The 18,685-nt window shown below is 39.7% G+C and overlaps 1 protein-coding gene across 7 annotated transcripts in view; it reads right to left on the reverse strand.

The window, feature by feature from the left end:
• Nucleotides 1-18,685, reverse strand: part of MYO10 (myosin X) — a 246,686-nt gene that overhangs the window by 76,677 nt on the left and 151,324 nt on the right. For 6 of the 7 annotated variants that reach the window (XM_061589660.1, XM_061589651.1, XM_061589676.1 and 3 more), the window contains exons 7-20: nt 17,744-17,757; nt 17,553-17,637; nt 16,427-16,530; nt 14,074-14,203; nt 13,550-13,668; nt 12,064-12,210; nt 11,819-11,919; nt 11,541-11,607; nt 8,820-8,912; nt 7,673-7,741; nt 7,383-7,465; nt 3,967-4,075; nt 3,511-3,591; nt 3,207-3,242 (exon numbers count right to left, since the gene is read on the reverse strand). In XM_061589660.1, the coding sequence (XP_061445644.1) occupies nt 3,207-3,242; nt 3,511-3,591; nt 3,967-4,075; nt 7,383-7,465; nt 7,673-7,741; nt 8,820-8,912; nt 11,541-11,607; nt 11,819-11,919; nt 12,064-12,210; nt 13,550-13,668; nt 14,074-14,203; nt 16,427-16,530; nt 17,553-17,637; nt 17,744-17,757 (1,238 nt within the window). The remainder of the gene's footprint in view (nt 1-3,206; nt 3,243-3,510; nt 3,592-3,966; nt 4,076-7,382; nt 7,466-7,672; nt 7,742-8,819; nt 8,913-11,540; nt 11,608-11,818; nt 11,920-12,063; nt 12,211-13,549; nt 13,669-14,073; nt 14,204-16,426; nt 16,531-17,552; nt 17,638-17,743; nt 17,758-18,685) is intronic. The other variant, XM_061589684.1, reaches the window with a different exon arrangement.

The raw sequence follows: 18,685 nt of genomic DNA on the forward strand, positions 1-18,685 counted from the left end.
ATTGGGCTGATGGGAGTTGTAGTTCAAAAAAGTAACTTTTCCAAGCTCTGAAGATGTATTAGACTATTATGTTACATGGAGTTCTCTTTTAGACAATTTCAGTACTAATAGACATAAGATACATTTGTCCAGTAACCTCATACATTTATGGGATAAGCGACAAAGTTATTATTCTCTTAACATCAGGCTGTATAGACAAGGTTAGTCATGTTTTCTTAATATATTTCATGTGACTCTTTTTCTTCATGTATAAAAAGATTGATCCATGCACAGTTGATGACCCAAGGGGGGGAAATGGGGGCATGATGTGTTTATTATTTATTGTTCTGTATTTGATGTCACACATATTTTTTTAAAAATCTGGCAGATGCTCTTGAAAAAAATCCATTGTGAGATTAAAGCTTCTATTAAAACATTCGTTATAAAGTTTTTGTTTTGACACTTAACATGTTCAGAAGTCAGCACATGGTAGACTCTTGCATAGTAATCGAATGCAGTGTGCAACTCCCTACCCAGAAAGGCCTGGCTGACCCCTTCTTTTGAGGCTTTAAGGCAAGTGGCAAAGACATTTACTTAGTCCTCATCACATTCTGCTGTTTGGAATGCTTTTTTCTGCCTCTGCTAGTGGAATTCCTTTAATAATTTTGTTTAAATCCTCTTGGTAATGAATTTTTAATGTATGTTTTTTATGAATGTAAGCTGCCTTAGGCATTGCCCTTATGAGAGTGAAAAGACAGGGTATAAAGTTATAAACAAAGAAACAATAGGTGAAGAAGAAAGGCTGAGGTAGTGATCCTTGCTGTGGGAACAGATGTTCTAGTTTTATCCATAAATTGTTGGAGGGTATGCTTGTACAGGCATCTCTGCACATAGGCTTCAGTTAGCACCATACAGTGTTTATATCCCACTCACCAACAATTGTACTCAAACTGAGAAATGAGGTGTGAATCCAGCCTATACATTGGGGCTGCGTGTGAATCAGACCTTTGTTTCCCATGAAAGCCACTTAACAGAGGCTTAACAGCAATGGCCTTATTTATTGGGCAGAGCAATCCAACTCAGGAGAAGCCGGCATGTGTGGTACTGGAGCAAGAGAAGCTGGCGTAAAGGTCCGCCGCATCTAATTGCTGTTCAGGAGCCTTGGGGTTGGCTGAACGTTGGCTCAGCCAGGAGTTGTCCACACGGACCAGAAAGCAAAAGCCTGCTCTCCCAAATACACCATTGACTTCTATTGTATTTATTTTCTTAGACTGACCTTTTTCCTGGCATAACTTTTGCCTGAATTGGAGCCTGCAGGAGAGCCCAAACACAACTTTGATGTGGCCAGTTCCCTAATCTCAGCCTCTTTTCTGACAACCCCCCAACACGCCCCTTTTTCAGGACTTATGCCAGCTTCACTTACACTGGTCTCGGTTGAGCTGGCTGTGCCCTACTCAGCGTAGCTAGCACAGCCTGGTTCAGCTGGGACCCAGACAGCTCAACTGGAAATCCACCACATCCAGCTCCCCTCAGCCCGGAGTAAATTCAAGTTGTATTCCTCCCCAAAAGAGTCAATTTGAAAGCCAGTGGAACACTCACTGCTAGACTTCATTCTAATACTACAGCAAAAATGTTGAGAACAGTGATGTGCAGAGGGGGGGGGAGGGAGATGCATGGGTGTGTATCATACAGTAAAATACATTTAACATTTAAGCACAAAAGATTTAATCTTAACTAAACAGAAATTTATGTTTTCAGAAATGCTTTCTTTTGTGAATGTTAAATCCTTTAGTTATTGTGGTATTTAAAATGTGCATGCAGAATATACCAACAAGCTTGTTTTACTAGAGGTGCTTTTTGTTAAAAAAAAAAGGCATCTTATAATAACTTTGCTTCAACATATAGTCATGCAAGGAAATATTTTGGCAAGGGATCAGATACTGGGGGAAAAGAAAGCTGAAAAACTCTGAACTGAGTAGTAAAAAAAAGAGCATATACAAATACTTAAGAGCCCCAAGGAAGTACAGAAAGCCCTAGAGGGTTCCAGACTCCTCCACCACATATCGTCAAAAAATCCTGCTCAAAGACTCCTTTCCTTCATGAGAGTGAGAAATCTATTTTATTCTTTCTGGTGTGTGTGTTTTTAAAGCTGAAATTCTGACCAAAGCTGCAGATTCAATAGTGGGAACTAAGCTCTGCACCCATGCAAGCCCAACAGTAAGCAATATGATACCTTAACAATTTGCATACTAAGTTAAAAATAATAATCCACTTCAGCAAAGAGTTCCAAATCTGGTTGCCTATTTCAGGACCTGAAAAAACAACAGCCCTACTTTCCTCATGTAATTTCTATGATCTTTTTGGAAGTGCATCAGTTTCTTATTGCAGTCAATTCTTTGACAAACTTTTAGTTTCAATTTATTCGAGTAGAAATGAAATAAAATGTTCTGTTCCGATTTGAAAGTCATTAACTTGGGCAGATGCAAGGTCACTGGGCAATTTCTATTTTAGCTTCATCATGCCCTTGAAATCCACACACTTTGGGAGTGCTTTCCTGAATATAATGACCAGTATCTAAGGAATGTAAGCAATAACATTCAAAATTGTGTTTTATATTTTTTAAAAAATGAAAAAGTTAATTTCTAAAAGTACTATACTGGAATCCACGACAGTGGTTGAGTTCCAGCAAGCCCTGGCGTTCCTTGGAAGCTTATCAGGAATTCCTCAACAAGAAGATCAGGCCTGGCCAACAGACAGCTTGAACACCAACACCTATCTTTTCCTGCACAGCAAAAGGAGAGTAGCAGGCGCATATCAGGATGCACCCTCAATTCGTTTGAGGTGGCAGCAAGGCTCAGCAGACCTGGCCAAGGCTCCATGTGATCAGATAATGTTCATATAAATTTGTGCCCCATTTATCCCACAGTTCTTCTACAGGACACTCAGATTCTTTAGAAGACAGCATTGTGGAAAAAGTGCCCTAAAAGTTTGAAAACCATTGCTTTATACTCTTACACAAATCATGTACATTATTTAAAAATTAACCAGTAGTTATCAAAAACTAATTTAAACTAGGATCTGTTTTAATAACCACAAAGATTTGACTACTTCCCACCTGACTAGGGAGTAAGAGTAACCAACTACTTCTGATTAGCCATGTATCGGATCGCAGCCTATGAGGCCTGTCTCACAAAACCAATAAATTATAAGCAAAAGTTTCTGCTCACCCTTTGTACAAGCTGTTGTTTTGCCAATTCTTTGATCTGTCAGGTACAAGATTTCAGAAAAATTGTATAACCTTTACAGTGCACACAACAAGCATAAGAGAACTCAACAATTAAGGACAGCAGGAGAATGGATGCTGGAAGCTTGCCAGCTTCAAAAACTATTTTGAATCTCAGAGAGTAGGAGCAGAATCTTACTGTTCTAAAGGCAGCGATGATCATAAAAGACTCTCTACCCAGGTTAAGGCAATAGTCCACGGACACCTGGCAAAAAAGATTCAAGGCAAAAGCAATCTTAACCTCTTACCTTATGCATGTTTGGCTTGATACAGCGAACAAAGAAAGGGTTAGATGTGCTTAGTGTTGCCATTAAGGAATGTAGTGAATCCTAAAACAAAAAGAAGGGAGGGAGATCAAACTTGTACTTCATACTTATCTCAGTAAACCACTACAAGCAGTCACTGTAGCAGCACCTAGTGGCAAGGGCTACAAATCACACTAGAGTAGGAAATATTTGACAGCTCATCTAAAATCAAAACTTTTTGAAATGTGTTTTATAGCCAATTAAAATAAAGGGACAGAGCAGACTAAGTATTTATTTTTAGATGGTAAGAAACAACCTGAAAAAAAATATTTCTCAAAAATAATTGTATCTATGACAGCAGACAAGATTTTTTTAAAAAATGATTTAATAGCGGATTTAGAGAACCAATCACACACAAAACACAATGCCTGGAAGAACTCAAAGGATGAAGAAACTAACCTTAAATTGTAGGCTGACTGTGGGCTTCCGATGTTTGGTCCCAGATTTCAAAGTGTCTTGACTGTTGCGGCTTGAAACATGTTCAAAAAGATCATATATGAAATCGAGGCTGAAACAGCAATAAGAGAGGAGAAACCATGTTTAAAATGGTCAAAGAAATGTGGCTCCAATTTCTTAGTACTTCCTATTGAAGGAACACCTCTGACACAGTCGGCAATACAAAACTGCAGCTGCTGTTTTCTCTGGATAAAAGGGCTGAATCACCATAAACAAATGTTTACTACATGTGGACCAGTATGATTTATTGAACAGAATGTTGGATTTGGACAAAGGAGTCCAGGGATCCAACGCCACTCAGATATGAAGCTCACTGGGTGACAGTAGGCCAGGCACTCTCTCTCAGTTTACTATTTCACAGGGCTGTTATGATAATAAAATAGGATAATCTCACGGACACTGCTCAGGGCTTCTTGGAGGAAGGGTAAAATCAAATATGATTGATAAATTTATTTATATTTGTTTTAGAAATGTATATCCCACCCTTCTGCAGCAGAAGCAGTACTTGGGGCTGCTTACATCACTTAAATAAATAAATGTGAAACAGGACTGTAAAATTTGTGCAACATTAATTTAGAACAGTAACATGTGATTTTAGTGGCTTTCTCCATGTTTTGGGAAGATGCTGAACATGTTTATAACAAAACAAGTCAGAATCTCATTTGAGTATTGCTGGGGATTTGTTCAATTGCCATAAAAACTTAATATGTGCAGTTCTATTAAGTACCAAACAACTTCCTCTCTTCATGCCTCTATATTATGATATTGAATTACTTCCTTTATGGAACAGTCTTACGCTGTTTTATGTGTCCACAGTTATGCCTGTCTCCTTAACACATTCCCTTATTTTGCAAATAATGCAATGGACATTGTCTGCTTTCTTTGTCTGGCATCTGACTTTCCCTGCTACAGCTGCTGAATTTAGTGGAAGAATAAGAATTAAGATATGCAATATTAGTGAGATAAGAAACTACTGGAGCAACCTATAAAGAAAAGAAAGAATATCAACATTTAATCTACTTAAAATTGGCTGGATAATTATTGCAAAATGTTGGAAGGAATCAAGTTTATCTACAATAGGTGAATGGCTTCAAATTGCTTGGCAGACCTTAATAATGATAAAAATTATTTATTTATTTATTGCATTTGTGTACCGCCACATAGCCAAAGCTCTCTGAGCGGTTTACAACAAAAACATTAAAAACAAATACACAAATTTAAAAACACATTTTTTAAAAAGCAATTTAAAAATTATGCACTTCAAAAGACTATAGGAAAAAAGGACAATCCACACACAGAAAAATGGAGGCCTTTTGTAATATACAGGAATCAAATTAAATCATATGAAGACATACTCTATGTAATGAAATACTGAATATTGTTAAATCTCATTAAATTACAACTGCTCTTTGTTTGTGGAATACAACAATATATTTTGCTGTTTTTATGTTTTTTTTTATAGGGAGGTATCTGTCAATGATGCAGCTGGTATAACACAGTGGGGAGGAGAGCCTGGCTGGGAGTCCAGAGTCTGTGAGTTCAAATCCCTGCTTGTGTCTCCTGGGTGTAGAGGGCCAGTTACAGATCACCCCCACAGTGAGTGGCTCAGGGGTTACGTGCCCTGCCACCTATGCAGCCGTGGGCAAGCTGCATAGTCCCAATGAGCCTAGTTGCCCCCCTGATGGCAGTTGCGGACAAGGAGGGGGCTGGCTTGTGCAGCTGTGGCAAGCTGAGCAGGCCCTAGCCAGCTGGGGAGGACTAGCCTCAGAAGGAAGCAATGGTAAACCCTCTCTGGATACCACTTACCATGAAAACCCTATTCATAGGGTAGCCATAAGTCGGGATCGACTTGAAGGCAGTTCATTTCCATTTTCAGCTGTCAATGACTTCATGTTTATAGCCCTCCCCCGACACCTACACACTTAAAAAGTGGGTTAAAATTGCCAATTGCCTCCTTAGGTATTTACTTAATAACAAGCATTGCACAGAGTAGTTTCTATGCCCTTTGCATTTTACTCTGCATGCATGCATGCATGAATGAGTACAAATGTATACACACGTCTCTGAACAATTCTCTACATGGCCCCCCTTTTCATAAGCAAGATGAACAATTTATCAGCCTCCTCACCCCTACTCCATGAGGTTGATTGTTTCTAATGAAAACTCTCTCTCTACTTAGGAGTGGAATGCGAGACATTCAGATTCTACTTTAAGTGAAGCATTCTGAAAAATGTAAAATATGTGAATTGCAGAATAGCTAAAATGCTTAGCTCATTAGCTGGAGTGCTTAGCTCACTGTGAAAATGTACTTTCATGTGAAGTACTGAACATTGCCAAATTCATTAGAACACCAAATTCACTAGAACACGATGCAGAGAAGTACAGTACCTATGCAATATCTGTGCAAATGCCTGTGTAATACTATCATGTCTATGTCATTCTGATGTGTTAAAGTACAATGTACCTACGCAAACGCCCATGTAATACCTGCGTAATACTGTCATGTCTATGTCATTCTGATGTGTTAAATGCTGATTGGTAGATGCTAAAGTCTTTGTCCTGAAATGTATAAAAAACCCAGGCAAACAGTGCCAAGTTGCAGTCCTCCACTCGCTAGGTGGGAGACTGACCAAGTGTACACTTGTCATCCAATAAAGGCCTACCTTTTTGCTGCAAGGCTGTGTCTTCAAAAATTTTATTCAAGGACCCCCAGCAAAAGAACCCACAGGAGAAATACAAAATTCTCCAACAGTTTACACACACTCCAGTAAAATATATCTTATTATCATCTTGTTTTATGCCCATAGTTTGATTGGACTATATAAATGCAGCAGATTGCAAATGGAGTTCTCAAATTTCATCACTCCATAAATCAAGAAAAAACAGTCTGAACCTCCAAAATGGAACAACACAATTACTTGGCTGGTGTCTCTCAGTCTTGCTCAGAATGTCACACCATGTGGCCTTACATAGTCCCTTTAAAGACCTTGTGTTACGGAAAATTCAGGGAGAAAAATAAACCAATCCCTGGGATGAGCCAACAAAAAATGGGTAGGCACACCATTCATTGAGCTTATACCCTTTCCACCGTACAGGACAAAGAACAGACTGGCATTCTTCCTAACAAATCAAAGCACACACACAATCCCAGACTGCACATGATGACATACCCACAACTCTGTGGAGCTTCTTTGCAAATGCAGTACTTTCCAAAGTACAAGAATACGAAAAGGGAAAAAAGAATCTTCAGAACTGCAAACCACAGAGGTACGTTATGCATGAGCCTCCATTACCATCAGAGACCACTATTTTCAGCATCTTACCAACATCAAGACCCCAGATGAAAAATACTGATATACCTGCTTTCCCGTAACAGGTTCAGGAGATCATCCCTGAAAGTATCCCTGTTTTTCTCCAAGATTCCTCTGACATCATACTGAACCTATTTGAAAAGAGACAGAACAGACTCAGCTAAAAAACGAAAAAGAAGCCCCTCTTATTAACAGTTTCTCACAGAAGAACTATTGTAAATAATGGAAAAGAAGCTGAATGCTTCAGTTTAATTTGCAAGTGGCTGCAGGGCAAAAATGAACTGCTGCTGAAACAGTATTTGGAAGAATTTCAATGCACATAAGAAAAGGGAAATTACCTCTCCAGCATAGTGTTTCACTCCAAAGTTGTGAACAGCAACTCTTGGTTTCACATAAAAAGGATTATTCTATTTACAAAGGGGAATAAAGAGAAAGGCAAACTTTTAGGTTGCACAATTGAAATATTGAAGAAGAGCTGAATAACCAGGCTCATCAGGAACTTTTAAAAGGAAAAGGTCTGCTATGTCTGTTTCGGTACTTAGATCTTCTTACCCTAGCATTGCTTCAAACCACAGAAAAACAGGCATTGTGCAAAGCCAAATCCCATTTGACAAAGATGCAGATTAAAGGGCATATACTGATTTTTTTAAAACCCTTTTAACTTGACTTAGGGTTGTTGGGAGGATGCAAAGAGGTGGATCGACTGTCATTTCCAAAATTCTGGCAGCTTGCACCGGCTGAGATGGGAAGGCGGGGGCAGACTTGCTCTTTTTTTCTTCTACCCATGCTGATATTTTCAAAAAACTTTCCTCCATTGATTGCAATTGGGGGATTATTTTCACCAGCCCCAGTCTGGCATGGCTCCTGACACATCACTGGAGAATGAAGGGGGCTCTTGCTTTGCTTTTACCTCTGTAACACCCTGTTATGGGGCTGACACTGGCAGAAACACCACCACCGTTATACCTAGAGGCCTTCACAGCATATGTAGTTCCCCCAACAGCAGAAAGGCACCTCCACCCAATCCTAACCTCCTCAATTCAGTAGATCTTGGGGTTAGGATTGCCATGTTATTCATTTTTAGTGTGGATTAATATACACAAACTAGTACCAACTAGTATGGTCTGCCTAGTAAACGTCGCAAGACGTCACCCTAAGAGTCGGAAACGACTCACACTACAAGTGCGGGGACACCTTTACCTTTAGTACCAAAGAGCTACACTTTATTCCAATGAAGAAAACAATTCATGAATTGTCTATACACAGACAGGGCTACCCCCTTGACCTACAACACAGATCCTCCATGTATTAACTCTGCATATATTATCCCACATAATAAAGATCAGCGCAATACAGGTTCCAGAATTTAAACTAGACACACTTTCCTAAAGTTTATAAACACTCAGAATATGAGAAATTCCAACTATATTTGAAGGTATGTGATAGGTCACATATCTATAAACAAATGAAAAAGATATTACTTACAGCATGTTGGATGTGTAACTTTGTCAACAAGGTACTGTCAGTAGCCTGAGGGAAATGGCTTTCTTCATTTATAAGTGCTAACAAACCAAGTTTCTAGACAATTAAAACACAAGCCAAAATAATGTTAAGCAGACCACAAACTGTTTATACTGCTGTTTTCTTTTTTGTATTTTTTTAAAAACTGTCAAACAGAGTAAATCAGTGGTGCTAGGTTTTTAACTACGCAAATGGATTTGAATAGTATATTCTTCTAGGCATCTCAAGCTGGAACCAGATGTTACGGCAAATGCAGGGTTGCCATTAAAAACAGAAGTCTCATGTCTTGCTCTCTTTGTAACACTTATTATTCTTATTATTTACTTCATTCGAAGAACTACAACTCCCATCATTCCTGGCCATTGGCCATGCTGGCTGGGACTGATGGGAACTATAGTTTAGCAATGTCTGGAGGGCCACGCTTGATGTTATACACTTCACTTAATTCTGAACAAGAGCAAGGAATACAAACAGGAAAAATCCTTAATTCAGACTGCAAATGCTGTCTTACTGTTATTGTGCATGCAACTCCATGCTACAAACTAGTAGGAAAGAAGTTGACCCCATAGTGGGAGAGACATAGTTGTTTCTATTAAACATTGTGACCTTACAAAGTATTCCAGAGTGCTGAAGTTTAAAATGAACACTTACCATATTAACAAATCAGGATTTTTGTGAATGGTTTTAGCCTTGTAAAGCCTACACCAACAAAAATATTTCTAGAAATACATATATCTTCTCCCCATTATTATAATCATTTATTTCACAAATTATGCACTTCTTTTCAGTAAAAAAACTATTGAGATAAACAAAAACAATAAATTTAATATTTGGGGTAAAGTAAATAACTTAAAATGAATATTGTGCCACAGATAATATACATTGTGGTATTTCATTATGCTGTATCTCCCAAGCATATTTCAAAAGGTTAATGGGATATTTAGGAATTTGGGGGGGAATAACTCTCCACCTCACTGTTCACTTAAGACAAAGAAGGGGAACCTCAGACTGAGGGGTGGCGGGCAAACACAGTCCTCCAGTTCTCTCTATCTGGTCCTTGGTATTTTTCCAACCCTCAACAGGTCACACCCCTCACCAGCCCTGATTTGCACCCTCACTGAGTATGTTTGCCTGGGCAGAATGCACCTTTGAAATCTGATAATGCTTCTTACGTGTCTAGATGGAGACTAGAGAGAGGCATGTGTGAATAAATTAACATTTGTTGTTCCATGCACTTTTGTTCCTAGCCCCACCCAACTTTGGTATGTGGTCCCCAGAAGGTTGCCTAGAAGGAAATATGACCCCCCCCCGACTGAAAAAAGCTCCCCACTCGTGACTAAGAAATGCAGCTGCCAATATTGGAAGGAAGTTTTAATTTTTCAGATCATAAGGCATATTTGTGGGCACATAAAAATGATTGGCAAATTTCTCCCATGAATACCCCAGCTTGGGTAATTTTAGAGATGGTTTATTTATCCCCCCCTTCGGATGGCTAGTGTTGGGGTCTACATATACTAAAAAGAAAGGATCGATGCTACCTTCAGCTTTAGCAGCTAGAGAGACATGATGTATAATGTCTCATCAGTTACAATTTGACCCATTAACTTTATGGGGTAATCCAGATTTGAAGATAGAGAGGCAGCCTTTTTTGTGGAAGAATTGGGTTTAATGTGGGATATATATATATATATTATATATCTCCGTGGAGAATGTTTGTCATTTCCTATTTTATACTTTAAATATCATTTACCAGTGAGTGCTGAATGGCAATAGCTTCAACTACAACATTCACTGGTGTTGATTTGTGGACTCGCCTGCTTTGAGTGCTTTGCAATCTCCTAAATTGTTGAAGGGAGTTATTGGATTCTTACAGAAAGCTAAACCCATAACTGTTGTTTATAAATGCTTAATGGATGTTTGTAAGGTAGAAGTTCAGGAACTTAGAGAGGTACGGAATAGTGAATTAGAATGTATTGTACAGCCGAAACAATTATTTTAGAATCTATACTGAATGTTTCTTTACATTTGAAATTTAGATTGATTCAGCAAAAAGTAATATTTCAAGTATATTGTACTTCCCAACATTTGTATAGGAAGGCACTGTCCACTACAGATAGATGTTGGGGGTGTAATGCTGAAAATGCCTCATTGAGGTATATGATGTGGGCTTGTGATATATTCTTTTTGGTTTGAAGTTTTTGTCTGTATCAATTTTATATTGGTGAAATCCTTGATATTTGCTGATGTTCATGTACTTTTAAATTATATTCCTGTGGTATGGGAATTAATGGTAGGACAACAAAAGTGGATATTACAAGCCTTTATGGTTGCTAAATGACTTATACTTCAAGCCTGGAAAGATAAATACCCACCATCTATCACATAATGGTCTGAGGACCTCACTGCCCTGGCTACATTTTAATGTATTTCATATAGACATCAATTTTGTGTCTACACCTATTTAGACATCTGGAGGGCTTAGATTAATTTATACGTTTACCTTAAGATGGATGTACTGATGGTGACTATATTTGTAATGTGAACTGATGGTGATGATGATGATGATTATATTATTTTTATTTATTTCTCTCCTTTGTTAAATTTGCAAATAAAAATTAATAAAATTAAAATCAGTATAAACACAAATCAAGATATTACATATCACACAATATTAAGTAAGTTTACCTTTTCAATAAGATCCAAGCACTCCCCATTATCTGTCCAGTCAATGTCTTCCCATAGGAGTCCTTCTCTAACAGAACACAAGAGTGCTATTTTATTACACTTATCAAATACAATGATTTTTAGTCTACCTATGAGGAAAGTTGAAGAGCAATCTGCTAGTTAAATGAAGTGTGTGATAGTCCAAGATGCCCTAAGGGAGCAGAGCATCAAAGTTAGAAAGAATTCAGGGTTTTTTAGGTCTGTGGCAGGAAAAAATAAAACCCTCTTGCAATTCTTACCTGCTATATTCCAATTGCTCTAATGAAAAAATGTGCTTGTTGAAATACTCCTGAAGCTTTTCATTTGCATAGTTAATATTGAACTGCTCAAAACGATTAATCTGGAAAAAGACAAAATATGTTCAAGTACTAAAAATAATGCCCTCAGCAACAGACAATTCTAGCTAACTTATGGAGGAGGAAGCCAAACAATGAAAAAAACAAAACAAAAAAGGTTCAGTTGCATGTAAATGTTTGGAACATACCTCAAAATTTTCAAATCCAAAGATGTCTAAAATTCCAATGGACTTGAAGTCATCTTTGCCTTTTATTCTGCTGTTGATTTTTTTAATAACCCAGGCAAAGCACTGGGAATAAAGTGCCATAGCCACTGAATCTCTGCTATCTATTGCCTGGGGAGAGGTAATAAAGAACACTTTCATTTTAATCAGGAAAAAGATTTTTGACACAAAGTTCTTTCTGCAATATTACTCAAAGTATGGAAATAGCAAGCATATCATAATTTATATATACACATATACTTAGTCATGTTCCATTGACTTCCTAAAAACAAAGATTCAGACTTGCTCCCAACTGCTACTAAATAAATATGTGTGTGTGTGTTTGTTTGTGGGTAACTTCCATCTTTATTTCATAGCCAGGGCAAATGTTTGACAGGACTTGGAAGTATCTTGTTCTATCTCACCCAACATTTAGATTAAGTTCTGTATCCAGCGCTGCTGTTCTGCTCACACAATGGAACGTCCCCTCCTCTTTTCTGCATCCCCTCCCCGCACACCTTCAGTATCTGCTCCAGTGGGTAGGGAACCTCCATAGCAGTTTTGGGGCACGTGGAGAGATGAGACAAAGGAGAAGTCCTATCACATGAGCAAAACTCCACCTGCACAGCTTTGGCTGCAACGCTTCGATACAGAAGTAACTCTAAAAATCAACTAATAATAATAATAATAAAGTGACAATGCAAAGAAAAGAAGGAGGCCTATTATGAAAGAGTTGTCTGGGAATCCATGTAAAGGAGTATCCTGCTCTCATGAACACAGAGATGCCTTCTCCTCTTCCAGCACAGAGCATTCCAGCAGTCTGCCTCATGAAAATCAGGGCAACTGTGAATATTCTACTGAAATAACGACTCATCCTTCCTGTCCTCCCCTCCCGCAGCAAAAAGAAAAGAAAAAGTCCTCTTTAAGGAGGAGGGTGTGCACTTTTACTTCTTTTCCAAAGAGATCAGTATTCTCCCATATGGGACAAAACCTACACTTCCCCACGAGGGCAAGTATGTTACCACCTTTTTTGTCACCAGCTTTCCTCAAACCTCAGAGATTCATTTTAGGCTTTAATGTTCTAGCAGCGGAGGTTACATCACAATGTTCCTTTTGGTCTACTTTACTAAAATAGGAGCATATCACCCATCAATCAGGTGAGCTACATCAAACAGACCGCACTGTACTAAAAGAGAAGGCTCCTCTGAAGGTCAGCTTGTCTCTTGGTGGCGGCAGCAATGTTGCCTCCAGAGTTTCAACAGCAGGCCTTACATCCTTAAACATAGTCCAGCAAACTGAAAGGTGCTACCTTCTCTATCCTTTGGCTATGTTTGGCCTTCCAGTATATACACACCCTCTAGAAGTCAGGAGGGTGCAATTCAGAGTAAGCCAAGTATGACCAGGTTACAGAAGCAAGGGATTTTAGAGACAAGAGGTATATGTAAAATACTTCAGAGTAATTTGATCCTACCTGCTGTACACTGAGAGGTGTTAAAATTTCTTCTCCCCTGAGTATCATTGACCGCTGTGTCAATGCTTCTGTCAGTTGTGTTGAGTCCAGCCCAAGTAACTCTGCAGATCTACCCAGAGCTGGAAAAAGAGATGATGAATAAATGTTTAAAAAATAACAGAAATATGTACAAGCACAGCACAATCACATGGGTTGACATGTAAAATCCAAGGCTCCCTGCTGAGCAAAAAGAGAGTTATAGGTAGCATAATAAGCATCTCATCATTTACAAATGTTTATTTCCTTTCAGTTGTGTGCACTTCTTACTCCATAACATTTTCCTTCCTAGAGCAAACTATTTGAATTTATTTTCAAAGTCAATATCAATTATGAAAATTAGATTTGGGGCTTGAAGAGGAGGGGATGTGTTGGCTTTAAATTGATCTTTTAACTTGCCTGGAGTAGTTCTATTCTTGAACTAGAAAGGCAGGATATCAAGATCCCTAATAAATATACTGTGCAAAAGGAACAGCCATCTTTTTCACCTGTTTTGAAGGACACCTGTGCTCCACCAGCAGTAATAAATTCAATGTTGCCTAGGTGCAAAACACCAGCAAGCAGCCTAAGAACATCTCGAACCTCCTCTGTCGAGAACTGCATCACTTCCATTGCAGTCTAGGGAATAAAGGGGGGAAAATAAAAATAGACACAGGCATTGAGACAGTAAACACAATACATTTTTTCTCTCTGGGTTGAATTCAAAAAAGTCACTGTGTGAGTTGAACACTTTCCATGGTTGCAGTAGACTCTCCCCTCCCACTCTTCCCCAAATCTGTTCTGGAGGGCTGGGAGAAATCCCCTCAGCCCATTCAGTGATGGGGCCATGGGGGTGTACCAGGGGAAGGAGAGGGAGGGGAAGGTCTCTTGAAATGACTGTGTATCCCATAACCAGTACCAATAACTGTTAACACAATGGGCCAAGTTTTCAGCTTAGGGTAAGGACAATAAAAGTGGGCAACTTCCTAGTTTCTAAATTTCACGTAACCCATATATAGGAAACTAGAGGGATGCGTTCCTTAGCAGAGGGAATGACTCCAGTGGCCATTAGCCTTTTTTCATCTCCTGCCACTGAAATGGGGATGGGGGCAGTGGGAGATTTATATTTTAAAACCATTCTCCATCCTGAGGTAGAACAGGAAAACATTTTACTGTGCTATTATTTATTTATTATTTATTTATTTATTTTCATTTCTAAACCGCCCATAGCTAATAGCTCTCTGGGCGGTGTACAAAACAAGATTAAAATACAATATTAGAATAAAATCAGTAACAAAGAGCAACAGAATTAAACTAAAACATTAAACATAAAAACATGAACATTAAAATGCCTGGGAGTATAGCCAGGTCTTAACCTGGCGCCTAAAAGAAAGAACCGTAGGCGCCAGGCGTATCTCCTCCGGTAAGCTGTTCCACAGTTCGGGGGCCACCACATAAAAGGCCCTAGATCTAGTAACAATCCTCCGGGCATCCTGGTGAGTTGGTACCCGGAGGAGGGCCTTAGATACTGAACGAAGTGAACGGGTAGGTTCATAGCGGGAGAGGCGTTCCACAAGGTATTGCGATCCCACACCGTGTAAGGCTTTATAGGTCAAAACCAGCACCTTGAATCTGGCTCAGAAACAAATAGGTAGCCAGTGCAAGCGAGCCAGGACAGGTGTTATATGCGCGGACCGATTGGTCCTCGTCAACAACCTGGCTGCCGCGTTTTGCACTAGCTGAAGTTTCCGAACAGTCTTCAAGGGCAGCCCAACGTAGAGCGCATTACAGTAATCCAGTCTAGAAGTTACCAGAGCGTGAACAACTGAGGCGAGATCATCACTGTCCAGATAGTGGGATAGTTGGGCTACTAAGCGAAGATGGTAGAACGCATTCCGTGCTACCGAGGCCACTTGAGCCTCAAGCGACAAGGAAGGGTCAAAAAGGACCCCCAAACTACGACCCTGTTCCTTCAAGGGGAGTGTAACCCCATCCAGAACAGGAGAAACATCCACCATCTGGGCAGGGAAACAGCTCACCAACAGTGTCTCAGTCTTGTCTGGATTGAGTTTCAGTTTATTAGCTCTCATCCAGTCCGTTATCGCGGTCAGGCAACGGTTCAGCACATCAACAGCCTCACCTGAAGAAGGTGAAAAGGAGAAGTAGAGCTGCGTGTCATCAGCGTACTGATGGCAACGCACTCCAAAACTCCTGATGACCGCACCCAGAGGCTGCATGTAGATGTTAAAGAGCATAGGGAACAAAACCGAACCCTGAGGGACTCCACAATGGAGAGTCCAGGGTGTCGAGCAATGTTCCCCAAGCACTACCTTCTGGCGACGATCCGCTAAGTAGGAGCGGAGCCACTGCCAAGCAGTGCCCCCAACTCCCAACTCCGCGAGCCTCCCCAGAAGGATGCCATGGTCGATGGTATCAAATGCCGCTGAGATATCAAGGAGAGTCAACAGAGTCACACTCCCCCTGTCCCTCTCCCGACAAAGGTCATCATACAGGGCGACCAAGGCTGTTTCAGTGCCAAAACCGGGCCTAAAACCGGATTGAAACGGATCCAGATAATCGGTTTCATCCAAGAGCGCCTGGAGCTGGCCAGCGACCACCCGCTCCAAAACCTTGCCCAAAAAAGGGACATTCGCCACCGGTCTATAGTTGTTCAACACATCTGGGTCCATCATTCTGATGATGTATATTATGTCAATTGACCGTCAATATTGCTGTACCCAGAGAGGTTCCTTTAAAGAACCCTGTCCTTATTAGCAGGCAATCTCAACAAAATGACCACTACATCAAATGAGTTTGTGATGGTTATTGCTGATCTATTAATAATGGGCTTGTGAAACTCACAATGACTTCTTGAAATGATTCCTTGTCATTGATTGTCTTGTCTGCTACACATCCAGACTGGTTCAGGTAGTGATAGTTCTCTGGTACAGATAGGTAAAATGCATCTAGGAACAGGAAAAACAGTTATAAAATACTACTGTATTTAAAATAAGGAAAAGTTAACTTGCTTAAAGTACCCGAAAGAAGTAACACAGAAGAATAAAGTCTATCCGAATCATGTGCAATGCTTCTTTATTACTTTGCCTATCAGTTTAAAGAATATAAACAAGTAATTTCAGGTGGCAACAGCAGTTGCATGTATGAAAAATGCATAGTAAATCCATTCCTAAACAATAAAATCTCACAGTACTATTTGCAAAAATCCCCGGCTTAAGGCTCAGGAAATATCCAGAGGAAGGGAGGGCCACAAAAATAACTCTCTAGGTTCTGACACACAGATGAGTTGTCAGGAGAGTGCTTTAAGAATATGCCTGCACCAGCATCTCCACCATTCCCCAGGCATCTGGGTCAATCTTACTTCCAAATATGTACACAGATAGCTTTGTCCTGGCAATGGTATAACTAACCTCACTCAACTCTCTAAATTTATTTAAACAGAGGAGACTTAGGCTCTGTAGGAATGAGTAACAAGATAGAACAGAGGCTGGAGAACAGGCTGATATAATTACGAAAGGAGAATGCAACAGGTGATACCATGCCTGGGATGAAGGGGATTGCAGAATGTTTGTTGAAGTGCCATCACAAAGGGGGCTAAGCTGACTCTATGAGGTGCCAAGTTTACCAGAACAAAAGTAAACACAAAGGGGCTCACTTGGGATAGAACACACTACTAGTTGCAAAGTGCACAACCTAGTTTTTAGGGCAGATTGGGCCAAACTTTAGGGCCTAAGAAGGATATGGGATGTGGAAAGACTTTTAGTACGTTGGGAACAAAGAATACGATTATCACATATCATTGCTGGGCAGCAGTTCAATATAATGAAATGTAATGTAACCCTATTTAATTATATTTTTAGATCATATGTTTAAAAATACTGGGATCATAAGAAGCTGGAAAAATAATCTCTGAAAAATCTCTGGCAAAGAGCCACTGTAAATCATTATACAGCACAAGACTGGTTCTCACCTTTCTTTTCACCCTCGATCCCTGCCAGCAGGGCATAGAATATGTGATAATTTCTCTCTCCTGGATTTTGCCTTACTACTCGATTCTATGAGGGGGGAAAATTGGAGATCTGTTCAACATGTAGATGAGATTCTTTACATTTTAAAAACAACAGGAAAACTGTTAGGAAAAAAACAAACAGGTTGACTTACCTTCTCTAATAAATCTTTAGCAGGTAGCAGATAGAAAGGTCAAGGAACAGGATGTTTCAGTTGAATGGGGGGGGAGAGAACCTTAGCCTATATATTAATTTTCTGGCAGACTTGCTTTAGGAACATTTATGTTTATTCAAGAGAAGATTCTAGAGTTTTTGTGTCCATACATTTTTATTTTTTATTTTAAAGTAAATGTAACAGTGTCATTGGTGAGAATTGTAATGTGCCATCTGTTTGCCAATTATATTTGCCACGCAATTCAGTGGCTCACTTCACATATCATTGTCAACCACGATCAGAGAATTCACTCCAGCTTTGCTCCTGCCCTAGCATGAAGAACAAATCACAATCCCTGGCTTTGTGTTACATTAGAACCAGGATTTGTTTTGCTCACGCAAACCATGATTAGCAAGACAAGGACAAAACCTTGAATTGCCATCGTAATTTGCTTAGAGCAAAACTAACCAGAATCCCCAATTCAAATGTAACCCATGCATCACTGTAGAGTCCTGCTCCCACTTGCGCTAGGGGAAGAGTGAAGCAGGAACCACCTGTGCATTCATGGTAAACCAGTAACTATAGTTTACTGTGACATGCAAACAATGCCAGTATCTGGCTAAGAACTATTTTTGTGATATTTTTGTTAGGAGACAAGGGCAACCTTCTAAACATGCCAAAAGGATCCAGCCACTTCCACAGGAGAAATATCCATCTCACTCTATCTCACACTGTCATATACATTACTTACCACCAATTCACTAGTACAGTAATGGACAAACCTTTTGGGCAAGTATGGCAGATATCCAAACCAAAGGATGAGACAGAACCGCTCTAGTGAGTATTACAGAACATAAGCAGTCCCCTGTGCCTTAGGCCAATTTCTGCCTACTAAACCAGAGAGCAGGTGGCAACATACAGTAATTATCTATTTGTAGACCT

The sequence above is a fragment of the Rhineura floridana genome, chromosome 1 (genome assembly GCF_030035675.1).
Source record: "Rhineura floridana isolate rRhiFlo1 chromosome 1, rRhiFlo1.hap2, whole genome shotgun sequence".
Lineage (NCBI taxonomy): Eukaryota > Metazoa > Chordata > Lepidosauria > Squamata > Rhineuridae > Rhineura > Rhineura floridana.